The sequence below is a fragment of the Fukomys damarensis genome, unplaced genomic scaffold (genome assembly GCF_012274545.1).
Source record: "Fukomys damarensis isolate Sample0158 unplaced genomic scaffold, DMR_v1.0_HiC HiC_scaffold_8, whole genome shotgun sequence".
NCBI lineage: Eukaryota > Metazoa > Chordata > Mammalia > Rodentia > Bathyergidae > Fukomys > Fukomys damarensis.
Window position 1 is genome coordinate 11,729,151 of NW_022900920.1, and position 24,962 is coordinate 11,754,112.

General features: G+C 44.8%; 1 protein-coding gene across 1 annotated transcript in view; it reads right to left on the minus strand.

Moving 5' to 3' along the window:
• Dock1 (dedicator of cytokinesis 1) overlaps positions 1-24,962 on the minus strand; it is a 523,445-nt gene that overhangs the window by 417,413 nt on the left and 81,070 nt on the right. Inside the window, exons 13-20 of the mRNA XM_033761232.1 lie at positions 22,527-22,599; positions 19,340-19,482; positions 14,270-14,395; positions 10,969-11,093; positions 9,531-9,629; positions 8,537-8,609; positions 3,844-3,947; positions 3,286-3,469 (exon numbers count right to left, since the gene is read on the minus strand). Coding sequence (XP_033617123.1) covers positions 3,286-3,469; positions 3,844-3,947; positions 8,537-8,609; positions 9,531-9,629; positions 10,969-11,093; positions 14,270-14,395; positions 19,340-19,482; positions 22,527-22,599 — 927 coding nt within the window. The remainder of the gene's footprint in view (positions 1-3,285; positions 3,470-3,843; positions 3,948-8,536; positions 8,610-9,530; positions 9,630-10,968; positions 11,094-14,269; positions 14,396-19,339; positions 19,483-22,526; positions 22,600-24,962) is intronic.

Consider the following 24,962-nt stretch of genomic DNA (forward strand, 5'->3'; position numbering starts at 1 on the left):
AAAAAAAAAAAAAAGACAAGGCCTTAGTTAATACTGAAAAGAAAAATACTACCATGGCTATAGTAGGATTTCAATGGACATAGAGACCCACTAATCTCAGGATCAAATCATAAGAAAAGGAAGTATGTAACCCAGGTGACAGCTTCATTTATTTGACCTCACCCAAAATATCACTGACAAAACTAAGAGTTAAAAAGGGGGTAGTACCCACAAGTATATGGAACCTGTAAAGTGTGGGTTTAAATGCCAGCTGAGGCATATAGCAACTACAAGACCTGAGGCAAGTTAATTTCACCTCAGTTTTCTCATCTGAAAACTGATATTGCACATTTAAGGGAATGCTTAACACAATCCCTAGTACAAAATACTAACAGCTGCAGTTATTCAAAAGGGTAATGTAGAATCCAAAAAATGTACTTTTACAATGTGAAAAGTGACATGTTTAAATTTCCAACTGAAAGTAAAATAATGGGAAAGGTCACATCCTGCTCTAACATCCTCTTCGAACCAAGAAACTAAGGGAGATTTTGACCTTACAAGTTACAGCTTTTCCCTTTGGTGTTAAGGATCGAACCTGGACCCCCTGAGTACACTAGGCAAATGCTCTAGCACTGAACTATAGCCCCAACCCTCAGTATTTCTTAGGTGGAGACCAACTCATAATCTGGAACCCATTCAAAGTTGGCAGCACTTAAGGTACGGCCGAGTTGAAATTTACCTCTTTATCACAAATTTGAGAAAAAATTCAGTTGGGCAGATTAGCAGAAAATCATCTCAGAGGAGGAGTGCATTTGAAGAAAAGTTTGTGATGCCCTACAGGGCTACCCAGGTCAGTGTCAGATAATCTCTCTCTCCCTTCGCCATGACTTATTCCTGGGGACTTGTCAAAGTCAGGGCCATAATTATCCTTTGTTTCATCACTCCTTTCCCTTTCATTATATGGTAAACTAAATGAAGAGAGAAATCACATTTTTTATACACCATGGCATCCAGCATGATCCATGGCATCCAGCATGATCCTCAGGACAGAAATGCTTAATACAAACCTTGATGAATAATTCAGCTACCACTTTTCCCTAAGTAATATAACTTCACAGTAACAAATCGTGGTTTCAAAAAAATGACTCCTTCAAATGAGAATGTGGGACTCAATCCTTTCATTCCAATGAGACAGCTGTTTCTTGTAACCTGATGTACCCCCTCCCCAAAAGGGGCATCACTCCTGGTTTCAAATGAAAGCCTAGAAATTTCCTCCTCTGGTTCAGTGAGGCACAACGCATGGGAATTTCCCTGTTGCCCAGCAACAGCTGCTACTGAAATCAGGATGCACTTTCCCTGGGAACTACAGAGGGAATCACTCAGTGGCTGGAGAGATTCAAGGAGCTAGAAGATGGCAGGGGGATCGATACCACATGCTGGGGATTTTCCTGGTTTAATCCTCTTTCCAGAGATATGTGGGTTATATGTACTATTCAAACATCGTTTTGAAGGAGAAAGTAGGTTCAACTTCCAGATAACAATATCCACATGTTTTTGGAACATGACCCATGTATAAAAGTGACCTCCTGAAAACAGCAATACATTGCAGCTTTTCATTCATCCAGCAGCTACTGTAAAGCAAAATCCTACACATCTGGGATGGCAACCCATCTGGAGCTGTCATTCTTGCCCAATGTTGCAGTTTGTCAGACGCATGGGAAGTACTGGAGCTCCATCCAGAAAGTAACATTTGTTGTATGGAGGCATCCTTTCTCTAACCCAAGCCCAAGCTAGGGGCTGCACAGCTGACCTTAGGTTTCCTAGGTGACAAATTTCCTGTGCACTCTCCAGCCCTCCCCCACTGCTTACACATATCCAGTTCTCCAGGTAAGACTTGTCCTGTGCTCTTGGGGATTACTGAACAGCTACAAGCTACAGTGTTTCATAAATGCCCCAAGCAAAATATGATAACAAAGGTAAGAGGAGAGAAATGTATACAGATGGCTTTAAAGCACTTGTACCCACATAAATCCAAATGACCTTAAAGCATCTGAGGCATGTAAGTGCCCCACACACTAAGCAGTTTACTCACAAGGTCTGTAGTGGAGATGGGTTATTACCTTGCATATCTTGCAACAAGAGAGGAAAAACCCTGGCTCACAAAGTCTGAAAAGCATATGCCACTGAGCAGGCATGCCCAAACCTGCAGCACAGCCAACACTTCGACTACACTGTCAAGGCTTCCAAATGATGGGCTTACTTTTCTCCTATGTTTACCCTGCTAACACCCAAAGGATACTTGTCCCTTGGCAAACCCAAAACTACCTCCATGATTGACAGGCAACACTCTGAGATGCATTGCCTGATAGCAACACACATTAATAATCACAATCCATATAGGGCAGCTAAAAGGAAAAAATTGGATTTTCAAGCTCAGTTTCAAGAGAGCATAAAGTCACTCTGCACAGCTGTGATATGGTCACATTAAGGGGATGCAGTTTTTAAATGAAGGATTTGTGCAGAGGAGCCTCTGCCTCCTCCAGATGGAGTGACAGCAACAATACCTGTGTGCTCTGAATAAAAATAAGCCTAGTGGATGATGATGTCGCTGGGGAGGGTGCATGTGGTGGTAAATGAGCGGCCCACCCATCCCAGCCTGGGAGGCACTGGGCACCTGCTAATGAGTAATCTGCTAGGTTAGCCTAATCTTTGTCTGTATGAATCAGCACTGGGTGTCTTATCTCACACTGCAAAGGGGACTACAAAATATCATGCAAACCAACTCTTCAAAAGAAAGGTAGCTGACAACTCATAAGAGGCTGAGACAGAGGAAGACACAAAGGTGACTGCTCCACATCCTACACTTGAGATAACCCTATGAAAACCCTGGAGGCAGCAATGTCTGCAGTCAGGAAAACAAGATGCAGAGGATTCTTGTTTAAAGTCATTTCCCGGGTTCACAAAGGGTCATGGTTCAATCCTAGGTCTTTATTATGATTCCAAATTTCATACATTTTCCCTTATGTCACACCACCTCCTCTGGCCATAAAGTATTTTAAGGAGTAGGTTCGCTGCTTTATCTCCCTCTAAAGTTAATCCTTAGACCAAAAAAAAGCATGATTTTTAAATTATGATGGCTGCCACTTCCTTCTTCCTAGGGCATCAATCCAAGTCATTATGAAGGGACAGAGCAAATGAAGTACACGCACCTACAGAAAATTCCCCCATCCCAACCAACAGCAACATGAAAAGGGTGAAGATGAGAAAGAACTGCCAAGGTGAACACGCTTCGGTTCCTAAACTCACCGTTCTGGGTCAGTTTGGTGGAGCACACCAGCGTGGAGATCTGAAAGGAGTCTTTGCTGATGGTGCAGCTCCCAAGGCTATGCATGCTCTTGCCTGTGGCCGAGTGGCCTTTTTCTTCCAACTCTGCTTTTGTAGAGGGCAGACTCAGGTAAGTGTTTGCATCTTCCAGCTTCTTGGCTTCAGCCTGTGGGTTTGGTGATGCAGTATGTCAAACAGCATTCACAAGCAGTGACACAATTTTTCTGTACTTTATTGCCCGTACTCCTTTAAATCACCATATTTGCCTTTTATTTATACTTTATCATATATTTTAATGATGTCCCTTATTCCTACAGATTAATTCATATTCACAGCCTTTTTATATAGTAAACAGTATCATCGTCTGTCATCTCATAAGGGACTGCAAAAGGGCTGGCCATCGGGAATCTTCATTTCCATAATTAAATGTAGCTACAAAGCAGCTTTCTTACAATGATGGGAAATATCAGGTCAGGTCAGAAAGCCCAGAAAGGTCTGAAATGGTCAATGTCAGCAGTATAGCAGCAGTGACACACATACCTTGTAGACAATCAGATCATGCTCCCCATCTCTCAGAGTTGTCCCATCGTACCTCATCAGCTTCACAAATGCTAGAGCAAATATTTTTTCAGATTTATCCTTAGCTGCAAGAGAAATCAATAACCACCTGTAACTATGACCATAACTCAGTAACATTACAAAATGTTACAAGGGTATCTTTATGAAAAGAATTATAAAACTGTGCTGCCAGAATTAAACTCTGTGGAAGGATATGGAGAAACGTATCGCATTTACCAACAGAAAGGGACCCCCATCTCAAAAAGACTGGTCATCCTCAAATTAATCTATAAACTCAAAACAATCTCAATGCAAATCTCACAGAAGAGGTTGTCCTTGAACCTTAAATACTGATTGCAGAACACAATGAAGGAGATTTTGCAGAAGAACATGCAAGAAAGAACACAATATCAGAAACCAAGAGTAACTGTAAAGTAGCAATAATGAAGATGGTGTGGCTTTAACAGAGATACACAGACCAGAGCGACAAACAGTGCCTGGAACCACAAGGCCATGGGAAGGGGGAGATGCAAAGAAGGAAAACTGTTTAGCAAAATAGTAAAAGAAAATATATTACTACCTCACATCACAGATGGACTAAAGACTGAAATTTTCTTTCCTTTTAACACAAAAGTTCATCCTCCAGGATGTATAATTCAGGGCTCATGATCTCCCTCCATACCTCGTTTAAAATAGTACATTAGCGGCCCAGTCACACCCTTTTCCCTCACGCATTTATTTTTCTTCATAATCCTTACACTGACAGATGAGTGTGTGTGCATGTGCGTATGTGTGTGTGCACATGTGCATGCACACATGAGGGGGGAGGGGAGGGGAGGGAGAGGGGGGAGGAAGAGAGCAAGAGAAAGGGCAAATACATTCCTTGAGGTCATAAAGAAAACCAAACTTGATGGCCCATTAGAGGGTGCTAGAAGGAACAGTTCTCTTTGAGACAGTGAACGGCACATGAGCCAAGGTGTAAATGAGCCCAGAAGAGAGGAGGTCCAATGCCAGGTCCTAAAGTGGGGTGGGTCTGGCTCCTCTGGGGACAGAGGCAAGGCTAATGAGTGGGGCAGTGACAGCAAAGCAGGTAGGACAGAAAAGAAAACTGGACTGAAGATATGGATTTGCCATGGTTTTCTCAAGTGGCCACCTAAGTACAGCACAGAATCACAGAGCTGTGGAGCTAGAAAATATCTTTTAAAATATATACTCAAATGTAAATTTATCTGTTTAGAGATGAAAGGACTGAGGTCAGCCAAGGAAAAAAACATGCATCCACCCCCCACACCGGAGGCAAGAATTCAAATCATTCTAAGGTCCCACTGTGGAAAGATGCCAGGCTTTACCTGTCTTTGCATTATAGTTCAAGCACACAGGAGGTGCTCAATAAGTATGGCTAATTAATTGGTTGAATGATTGATCAACCAATCAAAAATCAAGACAGAAATAGAAATAAAATACGTGAATGCGGATGTAGTTTAGTAGTAGAGCACCTATCTAGCGTGTGTGAGGCTTTGGGTTCAATCCCCAATACTAAATAAATAACATATGTAACCCGGAAATCTAAAATATATCTCTGTAGAAGGACATTAGAATAAATACAGTATTTTAGTGTTCAAATTGCAAAGAGCATCTCTCCTAAATTTGGGCTGACTTAAAAGGAAAAAGAACAGGACTCCCTGAAAGAAGCCTGCATTTGGAAGGACACAGGATGGTACCTGTTAGCAGTGACTTCCACTGAGCCTACTATTAAGTGGAATTAGGGAAGGACACTTCTTACTGGTGTTTTGCACCTTGACATCACATGATCACTAACTGCCACTAGCGAAGCCGACTTCCTGTCTTCCAAAAACCTAAGAACCCTATGAACCACAGCATTCTGCAACAGTGGCCAGGGCTGCCCTTCCCCAAGGCCCAGCCAGCCACGCCCACTACAATCCAGGGGGACTCATCTCCAGGCAGGAACCAGAACAAGGGTCTACTCAAGTTAGGAACTGCTACATCTGGACTGTCACCAAGTTGCCAGATGGAGTAGCAGCACATCAGCACCAAACTTGGCAGACCAACAACAGACCCTGGTGTGAGAAGTACCCTCACAACTTCCCCTAGTGGCTTTTGTATTACAGAAAAAAAGCACTTGGATTTGCCTGCTGGAAGCCAATGTGGCTTCGGTGCTTTCTCAGAGTCTCTGACCAGGGCTGGCTGCACACAGGCCAGGCTGGAGAGGCTCCCAGCCCACCCGCAGCAATCCCCAGATCTTACTGTCAGCACCACACTTGCGATGCACAACATGTTTCCAAATCCCCACAAGCTGTGGCCTTGGAGACTTCATTAATTATGCAAATGTGCCTCGGTATGTCAGGTGATAGCATCTTGTCTACAATGAGCACTTAAAACTGACAAGAAAAACAAGGATTTTGAAAATTAAAATGCTAGAGAAGATATTCCTCTGCCCTAGTGTAATTTATTAATTAAGGAGAATGAGCTTGTTAGAAAGGGGGCACGTGATTTTGACAGTTCTCCTTGGGCTCAACTTCCTCCCTGGACCTGGGAGTCCACCCTCTCCCACTGTCCAGAGTGAGTTATGCACAAGAGCCCCGGCTCAATGAGGATGGACTTCCCACCTTGCCCAGCCACTGCCGAGCTGTATCTACCACCTGCTAGCTGAAAACACACCTGCACCCTGAGGCACACTATTCACGGGACCCCAATGTGTTCACACCTCACTTCCACCCACTCTAAGTCAAGCCCCTGGCTGTCATTCCCTACTCGGTTGTTGCATATTAACCTAACCTCACACCTCCATTCAGACCTCAATTGTTCCACTGGAAAAGTCCCAGCCACTGTGCACACAACAAGTGCTAAACAAACTCAGGTAAAGAAGTAGCCTTGTCACTTCCTGAGGTGCTGGGGTATAAGGCTCAGGCCCAGGGCTCCAGATTTGAACCCAAGTTCTTCACTATCTAGAGCCACTGACATGGGGCCTCTAAGCACCAACTTCCTGTGTAACAGGAGAGGACACGCTAGTGACAGATATGCCACGTGGAGTATTCATGCCAGGCTGAATCCAAATAATATAGTGAAATTTTCCTGTCGGGCACAATAACAAGAACACTGTAAACATTAGCTAACATTGCTGACAGTTACTATTATCCTGCAGCTTCAGCCATCAAGGATGCCATGTGCACAGAACCGACACTGGCCTGCTGCCTGCTGCCTGAACTTGGCCCTAAGGCAAGTACGCAAAGGTGGAGCACCACCTGCTGGGGTGGCTGGCCTTCATACTCCTGCTCCTCCCACTGAGTGACCCGATGCCTTTTTAACCAGATCCGGGACCTGCTTACACTGCTGGGATGAGATGAGGCAGGGAAAGATGCCCCTCCACCCCCACCCCACCACTGTGGGTCCTGCTTCAACCCCTCTCAGTCCTGTCCTACATGTACACATGTGCCAACTGATCGCAGTCGGCCCTAGGCTCCACAGACCTCGTACACAGCCCTTCCCTGCTCTTCTGCGTGGCTCAGCATAACAGTTGACATACCCTCGACACCACACTTTTGCTCGGGTTCACTCTTTCAGGCCACTGTCCTACAACTCCTTCTCTCCCAAAGCATACCCCACTCCACACGGAGGGTCCAGGTCCCTGGAAACAGCAGATGGGCACCTTATCAAGGCAACAGGCTTCTACTGCACCAGTCTCTGTGCTGCAGAGCTGCTGGGGATTGTATCCGTATCTTTAAAAGAAGATCAAAAGAAGCTCACTCTTAGGTATCTGTGAGGGGACACAGAGCCAGAGAATGAATATCCACTCATGTGACCCACACTGTCATCAGTGACCACACAATCATGCAAGCCGACCTCTTTCAATGATCCCCTATAGCACATGAGGGTCATCAACTCTCACGGTCACTTACTCCCCCAAATATGAGCCACTGCTAAATGGAGACAGATTAGTAAGGGCACAGACTGTGTCTTCTTTCTGTAGTATCTTACTGTTAACGCAAGGCTACACCCTTATTAAGCAATTCATTCAACAAATGTGATGGGACCAAGATAAATAATCAACGATAAATTCTTTTTTGAAGATACGTGATTCAAATATCAGTTTTTTCCTTAAGTTTTGCCGTCACATTCAAAATTGCAACTACATCCAGGAAGAAAGCTCTAGTCAAGCTCCAGATTCCATGGCCACTAAGAAAGGCAGAAAACTTTCAATGTTCTCAGGTCCAAATCAAAATCTTAACAAATCGGCCATGTCTCAGTAACTCTTCTGTTGGACAGAATAGTCTGAGTCAAAAATGAAAGAGCACATGGCTGGGGATGATGCACTCGGTGGAAGAAAAGCATTTGCCTAGCACATGCCAGGACCTGGCTTCCATCTCCAGTACCAAAGGAAACAGAGAAAGTGAGAGAGAAGCCAAAGAAGAGTATGAAGCAGCAGCACCTGCCAGAGGAGGACAAGAAGAAAATGAAGCCCCTCTCCCCTCTAAGGCCTGCTTGATGTCATTTCCCAGGCCTGGGTAAAGGCAGAAAGGGCCAGGATGCCAAGATCTTTGAGATCTCAGAGTGCAACAAAGAGTCCTGGAGCAATCCAGAGAAGGACAGCTACAGAGCCCTTCCCTAGCTTTCCACCTTGAAGAAAGCACGTGGGAAAATGTATTTAATCACTCACAGTCCTGCGACGATCTGTGACGGAAGGTGAACCGCAGGTGACTGCGGTTAACGTCCTCGATGGGGATGGCCACCTTGAAGAACAGAGAAGAAGGTGTAAGTGCCACTCCCAACACCTTCCAGCATGAACAGCTTTACTCAGCCTGAGGTAAATCAAGTACAACTGTACACACTTCTATTCTGCTGTGGTGGAAATACTGTATATCTAATCCCCTGCATGATTTTTCCAAAGGCAAAGTGTCCTGAAATTTAACTGTAAAGGGCACAAAAACTTGACCTGACAGCTGGACATTTTGTTTTTTAACATTCTGATTCTTATTGTTAAGATTCTATTTTTAAAACCTGTTGGCTTCATTTTTAGGGCTAATACAAAGGTGCCTGTTCTGCCACCAGAGATGCACCAAGAAAGCCTTCTTGATGTCACATTATCATAAAATAAAGAGATCTTTCGCATGCTACCTGTAAGCAAAGATGGTCCCTAATTCTCACTTCTAACTTCCAGAAACAATCCCTAGCCTAGCTTTCCAATGTTGAAGCCGTTGGTGGTGGGCTGATGTTTACCACCGTAGAGCCACCAGGGAGCTATGAGCCTCCTGCATTACGGATGTACAGCATCAATGCCCCACATACACAGCATACATGCCCCTGGCAATAACCTCCATAAGCTGGCATCCCCGCTTTTGCCCATTTGGTGTAAAGGCAGCATGTCACACATGAAATAGATCTACAAAGAGAAAGACAGTAACTATCTTCAAAAGACTCTGTCATTTGTCTCCATGAAAGTCCTACTTTTATGTCCAAAAGGAGATGAGAGTAAATGTATTCCAAGAAATGCCAGCGTGGTTCCTTAGCAACCTTTACTGACTTTGTTGGGAGACTACTTCTGCCTGCGAGGTGCCATCAGCAAGAAGCCCCTTGGGCTGGGTGGGAGGTAGGGCTTTCCTTGAGCATTTCATAATCAACCCCAGGTGATAAAATGGCCATGTAAATAATACCTTCACGGTCTCAAACCAGCGTGGCTGTTTCACTTGGTAATAAATCACAGATTTGTACTCTGAAATCGCCTCATCACCAGCACCCGGGAAAATCACATGCTTTAAAAGAAGGCATAAAGAGTTCACGTAAGACCTTATAAAGCTTGACATAGCATCCATCTCCCACTACACACCTCACTGCATGCGCCTAAGGAAGAGACAGCAATAGGCTCCCAGTGATGGAAGGACAGATCTGTCTACGAGCAACAGTCAGCCTCCACCCCTGGTCTCAGACACTGGTGCCATAACAGTTATGAATATGGGGATAACACCATTCCCCACTCTCCTCACCTCATCCCAACCACTTTAACCCGAGGATCTGCAGGCAGTTGCCTGATTCATTCAGGGGTCTAAAATAAGGGATGGAGAACAAACCGGAAGTGGCACCCCTACCCTGCTCTCCATACTCCTGAGCACTGTCAGCTGTTGGAACTGCTGGAACCAGAGCCACGCATTGCCCAGGAGGCAAGGAGAGCACTGCCATGCTTCCAGGGACAACAACTGGGCAGTGACAATGGACAAGGCCCCCAGGCAGAAGGAAGACACAACCCTCACAGATGAGACCTGGCACAAACCCACACTGCTGCTCTCCAGCCTCAGGACACAGGGGCACCTCAAGGGACACCTGCAGGGCTTGGCCACTGGTCATCACAGGCGGTCACAGCCTCTGGCTGCTGTGATCACAAAAGTAGGAAATTCCGGTTGCCACAGGGCAGGCATAGGGTGATAGAAGACAAGGGCAGGGGCCCCAATGCCAACCCCAGGTCCATCTTTCACTCTCATGAGTCTTTCTTTAATCCTAAACAAATAGCTTATCCCTTGGGAGTCTCAGGTGCCTTGCTCCTGAAGTGGTGACGATACTGGTGTATGTGCTTCCAATAGGACTGCTGGGCCTCTGGGTACTGGGATCCAGTAAATGAGACTCCCTGATAAGAATAATGTCAAAGCTGGATATGATGTTGAATTCCTATCATTCTAACACTTGGGAGGCTGAAGCAGGAGGCTTCCCATAAGTTCAGGGACAGCCTGAGCTATATAAAACGACCCTCTCTCAAAAAACAACAACAAAAAAAGAACACTGTCAAAACCCCATAGGGCCAGAGATTTAGCTCAGTGGTGCTGCCACCTGCCTCGTAGGCGTAAGGTCCTAAGTTCGATCCCTGGTACAAAAAACAAAACAAAACAAAAAAACCTATAGGGATCTCCTGAGACAGTCGGGTAACCAAGACACAGGACATAACCAAGGCAAGCTGGAGAAAGAGAAGCCAAACCCAATCAATGCCTAATCCAAAACACAGAATTACCCAGCCCATGTGGGATATCTTGTATTCTGTAGCAGAAATGAAGTGGATACTTGGAAAGAACAACTCTATAGAATAGAGTCTGCAACAAGAAATACCTCTAGTCGTTTCCCATCTTCATCATAGACAGACACTGTCACCTCGACGTTCTTTGCCGTTGTTTTGCTTCCTTTATCAAAATCTCCTTGAACTAATGTTACATAGATATCATTTCGAACATCACCTGTGGGGAAATTATACCTTTAATAGCAATTTATTATTCGTATGTAACCATGAATTTTGCAAAAAAAAAAACTATATAGAATACTACCCATACTAGCCAAATGTTATAAATACTGCAGGAGATATTTTCTACAAAACAGTCAGCATTTAGACATGACAAAGCAAGTATCATCTTCCTCAGACTTGCTTGACAATGGGAATAGTCCAAAGCCTCTAGACATCTACTTGGTTCCTTATGTGGGCAGAGGATTTCTCTGCACCTCTGAAATCAGCTGCAATACCACTAATGGGGCTGGGTCCACAGCCCATCTTGACCGACATCATCGACCCTTGTAAGACAGTGGCTGTGGTCACCTGAGTCCTCAGAAGCCAAGGACTAGCACAACTCAAAGTGACACACCCAGGCAGATAATTGGCAGTGTCAGCCTCCTCTGCGACCTTCTAAAGTTCATGAGTCCTGGAGGTGAACTAAAAACTGATTAAGAATGAGAACCACAAGCTTAGGATCATGGACAAGGGACAGGTGACAAGAGAAATACTGTGCGCAGCTCTTCTCTTCTGGCAAGCAGCTGTCAAGATCCTCAGTAAGGACCACAGAAAGAAGACAGAAGGCAAAAAAGACCTATGCATTTTAAAGTAAGATCGACCTTTAATTGAAGAGAAAAATTTCCAACAAATGAGCTCAAGATTCTTATTCCTACTAAGGACATATGAAGTCCCTGGTAATGGTCCAAATGGGAAAACTTCGCAAGCTTCGTTAGCAGTGTGATTTAGAAGAAGCATCACTGGCCCAGTGACGGCTCATTTGCCACCTGTCTGGTCCCCTCCCACACCTAACCCTGCTCTGCACAGGGGATCAGGAAAGGTCCATTGAAATCAGCAAGGGGATCCACTCTGGCTAAAGGACAGGATTCCTAGAAGGTAAAAAAAAGCTCCCTTACTTTCTTGTTTTCTCTTTTTCTTTCCTTTCTTTTCCTTGTTTTGTTTTAATGTTGCTTTATTTTGGCTTTTAATGTATCCAACTATTAAATTACGCTTTCATTCAAAAGCCATTATTATAATAGTCCCAGTGGGTTGCTCCCACAGCAGTGGTGGCTAGAAAAGGAATGTGGCTGCAGTCGCAGATACTGCCCGCGAGAGAAGTTAAGTAGGATGGAGCATGAGGCTGGGATGGGAGGTAAGGCTGCCCACCCAAGACCTGCCACTAATCAGCAGTGTCACCTTGGACGTGTCCTTTAACCTCTTCAGCCACCACCACTAAACATCCTCACCAAGAAGGTAGGCAAGGTAGGCATATAGATTTTATGATCTCTCAGCCGGAAAAGTCTATGAAAGCACAAAAACCATAATCAAAAACAGCTTCAGAAGTTTTCCAAAGATGCCATCAACCAGTAAAGTAACAGGGGCTCAGACTATAACATGGTCTCACTCTATTCACCTGAAGATTGTTTCTTGGGGGCTATCCCCAAAGCAAGACCTCATTTAGAGTAGCTAACACCCAAAGGTAAGTGTTCACTAAAGGCTCTCAGCAAATGCCTCCGGGACTCACATTTTGGAAGAAAGAAGTAGAAAAAGATGTGGGGGACATCAGCCACCTTCCCAGATAGAAGGAAAAATGTGTTTTCTGCCTGGGTCCTTCAGAAAGACTCCAGGAAAACAGTGGGGCACGCGAGGTCAAAGAGCCAATACAAAGGTAACAGGACAGGCTCTCCCACTCTCCAAGGAAGATGTGCCTCTCCAGACAGCTGACAAAACAACAATGCATAGGTTCCACCAGGTTAAAGGTGAGAGTTTGAAAACTACCCACCCTGTCTCACTGGTGCCCATAGCCCAGTCAGTGACTACACAGACAACAAAGAATGGGGGTGACTCACTGCAGCTAGAATCCTCTCTTGGGGGCCCTCCCCTGGTACTCACCACATGGAAACTGCAAGAACAATGCTCTTCCTTATGAATCTATCGTGGGATGATAAAATAGCCTTTGACTTACTTTGTAAGTCTATCATTTGAAAGGGAAACTCCATCAGTGTGACAGAAGTTTCCTGGGTTTCCCCTCTGAACCTGAGGACATCCTAAGGCACACAGATTAATGCACACTGTCAATTGCTTCATCTATAAATAATTTGCGACTCAGGTCCAAATGCAAACAATAAACCCAAAAATTAGTTCACTTCTGTGAGTAGGATTAAATTAATTGGCTGGATAGACTCAGCAACAGCAGCAGCCACCGCCCAGAGTTTCATCAGAGCTGACTGGCCTGCCTTGACTTTACAGGTGAGCCTAGTGCACAACTGCCAGCAGAATAATCTATAGCCCACAAGAGCCCTGAGAAAAGGGAGGAGTGACGGTACAATGTCACACAGTCGAATGAAAATAAGGCCAATAAGTCTTCCAGCAGGCTCCCTCCAGCCAGTCCTCAGCAGAGGCCTGCAAAAGGAAGCTGCATGTGACTGTGAGTACGGAGTGGTTTGTCCACTTTCTACCATTCACTGTCCATATGTCCAGGCTGTGGGGTAACTTTCATGGGAACCCGTTCGATACCAATCTATAGGCTCTCAAGATCCTCATGCGGATCAACTTAAGTCTTAATGTGAACATCACTCACAAAACAAAAAGTATGTCAGTGAAAAACAGTGACTTGCTTCCCAAGGTCTAAAGAGCAAATCGGATCATTAATATGAACGCTGTTTGAAAACTGTAAAGTATTACATGTAAAAGACTACTGTTAACAGGACTCCTCTTATCAGTTTGCACAGCTGGAAATCTATGACTTGGGCCAGAGCAACATTAGCTAGGTAACCTGCACTAACTGAGCAGAGATACCAAGCATGAGGATCTAAAAGCATTGTCCTTCCACAACTTCCACCACCCAGTGGTGGGCTTCATTTTGGGCAGCTCACTTGCCCATCCTCATTCCTTCTTTAGAGCAGACGTATCCTTGAATGTTCATAGGGGCCCATGTCTCCCGCGCTCTACCCCTACAGTATTGGGAAATCTGACTCTAAAAGGGCCAACATGCATGTCCCATCAGGCGCAGCCTCTGACCACTGAGGCGACCCGTAACCACCCTGGGGCTTACGAATCACTGACCACATGCTCCACCCCCCTTCCTGCCAGAGGTCACACGTGTCACTCTACAGACATCAATCTCTGCAGCCCTCAACAATCAGTCCTTACCAGGCATGATTATCTCTGGAAACCCTGTCTTGCGAGCCACAGCTGTGGTCCTGTCCACCAAATGAGGAAACTCTTTCCGAATCTGATGGATATCTCCAGGAAGTAATTTCAATGTTACCCACAAACCTGGGAAAACAATGGATGCCTGAGTCAGGTTTTTAAAAACATTTTTAAAATAAGTTTTTCTCATGAGAGCAATTTTGAGGAATGAACAACTTCTAATTCACAATTCAACATTCTGAAAAAAAATGAGCAAATGAACACTGTTGCATCTGGTTAGCCGGGATACAAATCTTGCTGGGAGTAAGGAATGACAGGTGAGCCAAGCAGCTTTTGTGAATTGATCTGCATTTAAGATACAGTAAAAGGTGGCCCTTATCTGGGAGTAGGCTGTCATTTTCCAGCCTCTTGTGAAGATGACAGCAGGGGGGACTCAGGAGGTGAATAACAGCTCCCCAAACCCAGGCAAGTCTCAGGTTGCTAAGCAGTATCACAGTATCACGTTGCCAAGGTGAGTAACAGAGTGTGGGGTTGGCAAGGCACTGGAAGGCCAGCCCCACGCAGCCTGGGACAGCGCAGCCTGCAGAGCCAGCCAGCCTCCTACGACACTGTCAAAGCAAAGGAGGAACAAATGCTCTGGCTACCACTCAGCTCTTTCCCATGGGGGTGAGAGGGTTGCAACACTCGAAACTGAGACACAGAGGGTACCCTGAAAAGAGTGTGGGCCTGGTCTCTCCTGTCCACCGAGCGGACAGACAGATGAATGACAGCACAAGCTGGATAAATGTTCCTGCATAGCCCTGTCATGGGAGGGAGCAAGAAGGAATAAAGTAGACACTCTCAACATCAGAAGCAGGAGACCAAGCAGCTTCTTAGCTGTACAGGTTATTTTCAAGTACAGTGTCTGTTGCCCAGGTGGCACGGGAAGGATGTCAACATAGGCTGGCAGGTCTGGGTGCTCAGCCCCTGGGGGGCTCCATGTGCCCATCACAGCATCAATGTGTAGGTCTGTGGGTATACTGTATGCGTGTTCTCCCATGTATGTCTGTTACCTTAGGTGTCTCTGTGTACATCGGTGTGTATGTGTTGTGCCTATGTGTGTAAGCACATCACGTCTGTGTGATTCTCTGTTCATGTGTCTATATATGTCTATGTAGTGGTGTGTCCCTGTGTGCTGTGCATCTCTGAGTGCATATACATGTGTGTCTGTGTAAGTACTTCTGTTCCTCTCTTCATGCATGTGTCTGTTATAGCCATGTGTGTCTGTATATGTATTTCTGTGTATGCCTACATACATCTGTAATTGTGTCTGCAAGTATATCTCTATGTCTAGCTGCTCCCTCTCTGGATGCTTCCACGAAGAAGAGCCAGACATTCGTCCTTGCTTAGCTCAGGACCCTGCACTCAGTAGAAGAAAAATGAGAAAACCAGAGCTTGACCACAAGCAACTTGCATTCTAAGCAGCCTTGGGAGATGTCCCATGGCACACACAAGGGACATCACTACAGCAGCTCTGTCGCTTTTACCCCACTCCCACTGCTCTATCCTCTCATTACCTATCTCACAAAAGCTATTTCCCATTATTAATGGTTGAGGAAGTTAAAAGTCACTGACAATTTTGTCCTTTGTTAGCTCGTGAAAGTCCCTGTCTTGGTCATCCAGTGAGACCCTCTGTTTATTCAGAAAATCTAATGAGCACCATGTGCCAGACACGCACAGAGTGATGAATACACAGGGTGGACACTTATCATCCCCGCCAGAGAATTATCTTTATTGCAAGAGTCAAATACTAACTCAATAGTCCCTCAGACACATGTGCAAGTAGGAAGTGCTCTCAGAGTCCTAAACACGCTGAGGGGACACCCTCAAACCTGCATCCAGGCATTCACGTGGCTCCTCTGAGCCCTGCAGGTGACAAGGGAATTGCAGGCTGGTGCCCACTCCAAGAAGCTGCAAGGGACAGGGACGTGGGAGTTCAAAGATGCCCAGGTGAATGCTTGAAACTGTGCGCTGTGCAGCAAGGAGGGCAAAACAGCAGAAATGAAGGGAGAGCAGGCAGGGAAGGAGGGGCAGGCAACTCGCAGAGATGCTGGCTGCTGCAGATGCGGTCACCAGCAAGCGCCACGACGGCGCAAGAGCAAGGAGAAAAAGAAGGTCTGATGCACAGGGGTTCCCCACACTCAGAACCCATAGAGGGAAGGAGCAGCCAGAGAGAACAGGTACACCAGGTGTGTACACAGGGCCAGAGCCAAGCGTGAGCCAGAAGGAGGGGAGTTCTGTGTGTCACTGACCAAGCAGGACATCACCAAGGACCTCAGCAAGAGCCCTGTGGAAAGGCTGGGGGTTGGGGAGGATGCTGCTAAGAGAAGAACAAAGACAAAAGGAAGATCAGATCAGAGGGAGCAGAGAGTGAACCAGAAGTATCAATATAAAGAGAAAGACACATCTGTCCAGAGTAGGACTGTTTAGGTATTTCCTTTTCTTTCTTTCATATATATATGAAATGTATATATTTTTATATATATATATTTTTTTCCCCCTTTTCCTTTGTCTTTCAGATCTGGAATTCCAAAAGATGGGAGAGATTTTTTTAAAAAGTAGAGAAGCATAACCAACAGAAGAACAGTTCAGAGGATGGCACCAGGGCTCAGAATATGCACTGCACAAGGTAACTGATTGAGAAAGGTGAACAGGAACTTAGATCAAGCTCACCAAGCCAGGACCCACACCAAGTGCATCCCCTCACTCATTCAGAAAAGGGGGGCCCTTTTCCTAATTCACTTCAAAATACCCTGAGCTGGTGACAGCACTAGAACTGCAGATAAAGCAGGCAGACAGACTCTCAAGGGCCACGCACTTCCTCATTCTGTCCCTCGGCTCTGCCACCCAGCTGAGCAAACCAAATCTAGCGCTAACAATTATATTAGAAATGCTGCCTTTCAAATGCCTTTTCTTCCTCACAAATATGAGTTTTCTCAAATATCCAAGTTTATACACTAGAATATTAGTGACCCAATTCAATTTGTCACAACGCAATTTAAACAAGAGATTGGATTTTCCTGATTACACTGAGTTTAAGCCCTTTTCTCATCGGACAGCATGAGGCCAATTTTCAGCAAAGAAAAATTGTGTTTGGAGTTGACATCTTCTTAACTAGAATAGGTAAAAACAAAAGGGATGAACATTCATCATGTCTCAAATGCAAAAGCAGGTGTCAGGCGAAATACAGAAGATTTTGTCCATCGTGACAAGGGAACATATCAGTGTAAACTAGAAGAGGCCAACCCCAGAATGAGCTCCACTGAGCCCCACGATATATGAAGATGACCTCTGGTCACTTGACTATGGCCTGATACACAAGCAGCATGAAGCTGAGCCCAGGTTACTTCTGACAGAGAAAGCAGCCAATTCTGTCCTGCATTTCCTGGGCCACTTTTCTCTCAGTTCTCCCTGGAATGACAAAGAGTCACCCTAAGAGGGAGCCCAGAGGAAAGGGTAGGGTTGGAGGCAAAGCTGAGTTGGTGAAGTTGCCCTGGGCACCTTGACTTGGGAATGCACTGGTGGCCTCCCTCAGGACATTATCAACATTCCTGTCTCTCAGTCCTCACAGACCTGAAATAGCCCCTGCTCCCAGGTTTCAAGGCACCAGCGAACATAGGCCACATCCTTCCCTGGTTCTGTAGATTTTTGGCTATGATACCTATGAGCCTGGTAAGGTTTCCAGGCCCCTTCCTAAGCAGTTTCCTGCGCGCCTGACACCAATCTGCAGTTCTCCTGTGTGTGTCCAAGAAAGGCTGACCAGGCTCAGGTGGCTACAAGGGCACTGTGGTGGAGGGGCCCTACTCCAGGGCTGAGGCACAGCCAGAGTCTGAGATTGACTTCAGCTTGAGGATGTCTAAACAGCTCTGTCCGCACCTCCCTGTGATTTCCATTTAATGTGCAGATGGGGAAGGCTTTAAGAGGGGATGGGGCCTGGGTGAGCTGAAAAGTCTGTCCACGGAGGCCACAGTTCATCACCATTCCAAGTAGGGCCTTTGTTCTGCTATTGGGGGCCAGGGTGGAGGACAGTTCACACCAGCTAAGGATCCCTGCAAAGCCCTGGGAATGATTCATCTCTCTAGAACATTCCTCAGACTCAACACTGTCCTTTACATCAAGGGGAAAAGAATAGAGATAGCTGTTTAAAGTCCAGGGACTGCAGGTGACTGTTCACTGAAAGAGGCCTATGCTCCAAAGCTCTGCACCTGTAGCACTTCCACCTGGGGTCAGGACTGAGGTGAGCACTTTCCGCCAGTGTTAATAGCAGGGTTAGACACCTGACATCCTGAAGGTGACTTCCCCTTGAGCAGGAGGCAGGGCCTCCATAAACAGTTGCTTTTCGACAGCTCTCCTGGGCAGCCCAAGGGCCGACTGTCACCAAACTGAGGTGATTGATTCATTAGCCCTTCAGTGCAGGATTAAAAAAACGATGCATTCCAGGCCAGGAGTGAGGGAAGAGAAATCACTTTGATAACAGAACCTAAGGGGAGTTGTTCTGCATAGCTGAAGCTACCTTCCCTGGGGGTACAGAGGGGATCCCCAGAAAACAATGGGGCAGTAACTGCTATAGGGCATGGTCACATTCCACTAAAAGGGAAAAGCATACACAGAAGGGGTGTTGAATATCCTTGTTTCACCAAATGGTGAGGTGAAACCATAGGCAGAGGGCAGGGATTATATTCAATCATTCTAACAGGTTAGGATGAGAGGACAGAGCTAAAGAAGACAGAGGAGCACAGACATGAGCTGTGTCCAGGTCCCATAAGTACAGTGCTCTCATCTCAAACATTAAGTCACACACCACACAAGCTCTCTCTCATTTGGATGATGGCTCTCAGCAGCACTTACAGAGGTGATGGGTAAGAAAATCGGCACATGCTATACAATGGGACAAGCAATGCACATGTTCCAGCAATGTCACTGTCATCACTGTCGTCACCACGGATATCAAGCTAAATTGCAAGCCAGACAGCACTGTCCCATGTTCGCAGGAACAAACACAGACAAAAAAGAGAACAACAAAATACATACCCTGCCCCTTGTGGTTGACTTCTTTGGCAGCGATGACTTTGTTTATAACAGTCTGAAGGAAGTCATTCTCCCCTGCCACCCTGGGTGAAAAACGGGATGACATGTTCAGCGGCTTGTGTCGAATGGCGTCGTCCAATGCAAGCCTGGAGGGCAAGGGACGACCAAGAGCACAGGAGACAAAGGGGCACAGAGACCCATGGGTCACAGTAACAAGGGAACACAAGACAGCATCGTCACCAAGTGGTAGTCGTCATGAGTCAACGCACGACAAAGGGCAGGATAGGTGACAAGAAAAACAGGGAAAAGTATCAATCAGGAAAATGCTGAACACCAGGGAGAAGTCAGCAAACCAGGGCGACCCACTCCCCAGGAAACATGTGCACCAAGCACTACTTCAGTTCTATCAGACAACAAAACAAGGGACTTGTCTGAAAATAAGCAGGCTGGAGCCTACCATTCCAAAGAATATTTGTGGCCATTTCTCTAATTTCAGTAATTTTGACCATATCCTAGGTCAAGGAGCAGGTTAGTATGAAGGATAAAACAAAATATACTCCCCTTCCCCCTCCCAAAAAAAAGATTCTTCAAACCTAATAATTTGGGGGTGCTTTTCACTCTGCTCCATGGGACTGTGCAGTCAACAGAGCCTCAAATGATTACGTGGGAGAGGGCGGCATCATCTTTGGAGAACACAACTAATGATTATCATGTCTGAAAGCTGCAACCAGGGCAAGGTTAGAAATGCAAATCTTCAATGTTTTCAGGGGCAATGAACCAGGAGCCTCTCACAGAGGCTGCTCTATACAGAACCGAGGGGCCAAACGGGCTATACACACCAACAGGAATGCCATGGAACTCCACAGAGCCCAACAGGAAATGGGCAAGAAAACATGCATTATGTCTATAACATGCAAATCAATCCTGGAAACAAGGATAAGGTTACCCACCATAGTGGCCACATAATTCAAGTGAGCTGAGGGCCACTTTACTTTACTTTAGAGAGAGAGGGAGGGAGGGAGGGAGGGAGGGAGATGTGCACTGTGCTTCCTTCCCTAAAACCAAGCCTGCGAGATAATAAATCAGTTTTAATGGAGCAAAAAACAGTTTCATTAGCATGACATTTCCCAAAGAACTGGCTTCACTGCTTATTTTACTATTAAAATCACACTGCTCTTTTGCTTCCAACCCTGCAGATATTAATTTGTATATTAGTCTTCCTTTAATGGAGCAAGAAGTCACAAATTACATGAGAGATAAGCATGTCATATTTTTTAAAGTGGACATTCACTACAAAATAGAAAAAGACTGTGGCAACAAGCAGGGCTTAGTATATGATCAATAAAAATCAGCATTTCTAAAACTGATACATTCCCTAACTGTTCAAGATCCAAAGGTTTGATTCCTTAATTTTTAATAGAGGACACTTCAATAATAGGCAATTTCAACTTAGTAGCACATTAGGACATCAACAAACTCTGAGTCTAATATATAAAACAGCACATATAAAACAGCAGGGGGCTGCATTATTTCTCATGGGCCAAAGAAGCAACTTTACATTATAATTTCACAAAGGCATACTGTACTGATTACTTCAGTGTCTGCCCACATTCCAAAATGATGCTCCCCTTGTTTGCTGATGGAACTTCCAGACTCTACAGAGCTGTCCTCCCCTTATACACTGCCTTCACTGAATGAGATTACACAGTAACACATTCCATCTGAACTTTGTCCAGGGATGGAAATCTGTCATATAATATACCTTACCCAATATGGTAACCTCTAGCCCCATGGGGTCCTGAACACTTGAAATAGGACTAATTACGTGACTGAGGAGCTCAATTTTTAATTTTCTTTCATTTTAGTCAATCTAAATAGCCACATAGGACTAGTGTTACCATACCAGACAGAAAAGTAAACTGCAAGCATATAACTGACATAAGATCTTTTGCCTCCAGTTGTGTATGGTGAAACACATGTAGCTCCAAGGTAGATAAGGAAGAGTTTTGTTATTCTCAACAAGACTGTAAAATTATCTACCAAGCTTAACAAAAAGTCTTAAGAGGCTGTCTATACAGACCACCTTCCTTCAAAGGATGCCATACTTGGTCCACATTAAAAGGTACTCAAATCTGGGGCAGGGTGGGACAGTCCATTCTGAATAACAGGTAGGGTGAGGCAAACAGGAAAGTCCTGTTTCCTGACCTCCCCAAGGATAGCGCTCTTACAGAAAACGGCTGTCACAAGCCTCCTAAAGCTGCTCAGCCAACACCTGAAAACAGCATAAAATTTCTAAAATCAAATTTGCTTCAAGCCTGAAATAAAAACAAAATGAAGAGAATAGAAGAACACAGAGCACTGTGACAAGTTACTGTAACTCAGGCCATTTCTTCTTGTCGGATGTCCCACCCTGGGGAGGAGGCTCTCTTGCCAGTAACTTAAAGCATTCAAATTCTAATTCCTCCTTCTAGAGGTAGAAATGTTTTCTCTGAAGTGGCAAAAGACCAAGATCTAGGAACCCTCCTGCTTCAACCACTGGGAAATAAACACCAATTCTTTCTACCTAATCCATGAGTTCCAGCTTCAAATCAGAGAATTAATTTAGCACATTTCTCCCAAGTGCTTTTCCATGTTTCCTGAGCCTCTCTAAAGACTTCAGGTCAGAAGGTGACAGAGACTAAAAAGAAAGCAAGTACATATACACAGTCCACTCTGAGCAAAAATCAAGATGGGATAATCAGCAGCATGATTATAGGCTTTAAGGTATTATTTCTTGCTTTTTAAAAGAATTCATCATTATTTTGTTTGGTTTGCTATTTTTAAAAGCAGCAACTTCTTGTGATAAATTTTAAAGTATTTTATTTTGAAAATGTGAATTGCTGATAGGATAAATCAATTATGTAAAGAAACATTCACACTCAGAGCAGAATGTTGATTATCCTTCTAATAAGATAATTAAGTGAACACGTGTGAAATCTAACCTCAGAACCACGAACAAACTTTAATCCAGGATTCCAGTAGCTACCAAAAATTCCATGTGCTAAGGCAGTGACTAAACGGATTTTTCATTATTGTGAAATAATCCACCCAACCTAGGTTTAATGCAGAAACTTAATTACAAAGATAACTGTTACAAACATAGGATTTTCACATTATATCTAGTTAAGTACTTGGATTGCTCCATACTTACGGCTGAAAGGGAATGAAATGTTGTTTATCTTCATCGTCTACTTTTCCATTTATTATATCTGTTACATCCATCACTGAGAACAAGAAAGAACAAAGATTGTTTAGGCTTAAGTGCAATAATCACAGAAAACCAACAAACAAACCAAGAAACATCAGATTATCTTCTGGTCAACTACAGCATAACAGCATAAGCTACATGGTGGAATTTTCTTCTGTTCAAGTCTAAATTATTTCCATGTTTGAAAGACAATTTAAGTCATCTGAACATGCTGGACCCAATGGAACTAGAGCTCAAATGACAGAGTTCCACTGAATAATTTCCTTTGCCAATTAACCCAGTTGTCACTCTAGCGCTGCAATGTCTAATAAACCCATTCTGTGATGAAGGAAATGTTCTGCAATGGTGGTCACCTAAACAGTGGCAAGCATGACAGAGGAACTGAATTTTTACTTTTCTTTCATTCATTTAAATTCAAGAAGCCACATGTGTCAAGTGGTGCCCCTACTCATAATAATACAACACCCCAAATAACGCCATAATAAGCAAGTGGCTACAATTTACCAAGGGACCTCATGCATGCCAATGTCTCTGAATTCACACTCAAGGTTCATCCTCAGCAACCTACTCTCCTGCTGAGGAGACTGAGGGTCACAGACAGGACTGATGGAACACAGCGAAAGTAGTGATGCTAAAAAGTTTCCAGTGGCCAGGCTCTTTCTATTTTATTAAGCTGCCTTCAAAATGCATCACTTGACTAGTCTGAGCTCGTGGAAATTAGAAGAACAACGGATACACTTTACACCATGCCTATATTAGAAGTTACCCCTTGATGACTTTCAGGGGTTAATCCAGAGTTACTTTTACCTTCCAAACAAAGACCCCTTGGTAATGACAACATCAAGAAAGCCCAAGAGTAACCCCAGTAGGCACTGGACACAAACTCTGCCTCTTGTCTATCCATGCCAGAACATGTGGTTAAAGATATCCAAGCAGAGCACCTGGCTTCTTCTCTTTGCATAAACTCTTCCCTAGGGACTAGCATCACATTATCACCCATCAAAAGTAAGAGGTCTGCAGGGTGAAAAAAGCAACACAGGCTTCCCTGCTGGGTATGGTTGAGGCGAAGGTGTGTGCGGTGTGTGATGAGGGAAACTGTGACACATATTCCATGAAATCAATAGTACCATAGGTCAAAGAGTCTATGCATATGTTCAAAGATCCAGGCCAAAGTATCCCAAATAAATTAGAACACTAAGTAATGGCTGCTCGAAGATAAATGGCCAGAACTCAAGTCTTCAGCTGGCAGAAGACTTTCACCGTGTTGAACACTACTGCAGGCAACTGGCCCTAAATCCTGCACTCACCCATGCCTGCAATCTCCTTAAATCCAAGCCCACTTTCTTACTACCACTTCAGTGGAATCATGAAACACAGCGCATATTAGCAGCAGCCCACTCAACCAGCCATTGCCAGGGCAGAGTCTGAAGCGAGCAGGGCATCCATTGCATGCCGGCCCATTTGGTGAACCCTGTGTGTATACAGTCCCTTTGTTCTGTGACACAACTTATCATACTGTGCATCTCCTCAATCATCTGGCTCCCATAACAAATCTTCAGTGCCCCACAATATGATATCTGCAGTCTCTGTATCCATTTGCAGGAAGACATTTCCAAGGAGAAAATGAACAGCTTGGAGAGGAACCCCACCCCCACCCCAAATAACAGCCCATCTCTCACTGTTTAGGTAGGACAGGCAACTGGAGAAAAGTGGAGAGTATTAGCAGCAGCCACCATGGTCACACACAGAATAAGCATGTGGAAGGGGCAGGAAGCAGGTGGCCTCAAGTGATATAGGAATAAGAGGGAGGAGGGAGAGACAGTGGTGGTATCAGAACAATAGCAAAGCAGGCCCAGCAGTAGCAAAGCCAAGAACACAGAAGGCAATGGGGAAAAAACAAGCTGCAGGGAGAGTGGCCAGATAGCTCCATCCAGCTGGTGGGACAGTGTGTCAGGACAATTTGCTCAAAGCAACTCGGCATACAGTACAGACGTGGTAAGAAACCACCAGCCCCTGAGCCAGCAGTTCCAGCACTAGGAACTTTCCGCCAGCAGGCATAAGGCTGCTGCTTCCATTCATGAAGATGTGCTCACTGCACACCTCCAGCTGAAAGCCCTGAGCCCAAGAGTAAAGGATTTCTGAGATAGTGACATAAATCCTAACTCTTGAATAATGTGTAACAAAATGAAATGTTGATAATGTAAAGATTCTTAGAAAGTAAAAAGTACACATATAAAATGTGTCTGAACTTAGTACTCCTGAATTGTACCTAAAATAAGTTAAGCTGGTAAAAAGCTATAAGAACAAATAAATCGATAACAAATAAAAAGGATACAGTATAATAAATATTTCTAGTTTTTGTTTTTGTTTTTTGCAATG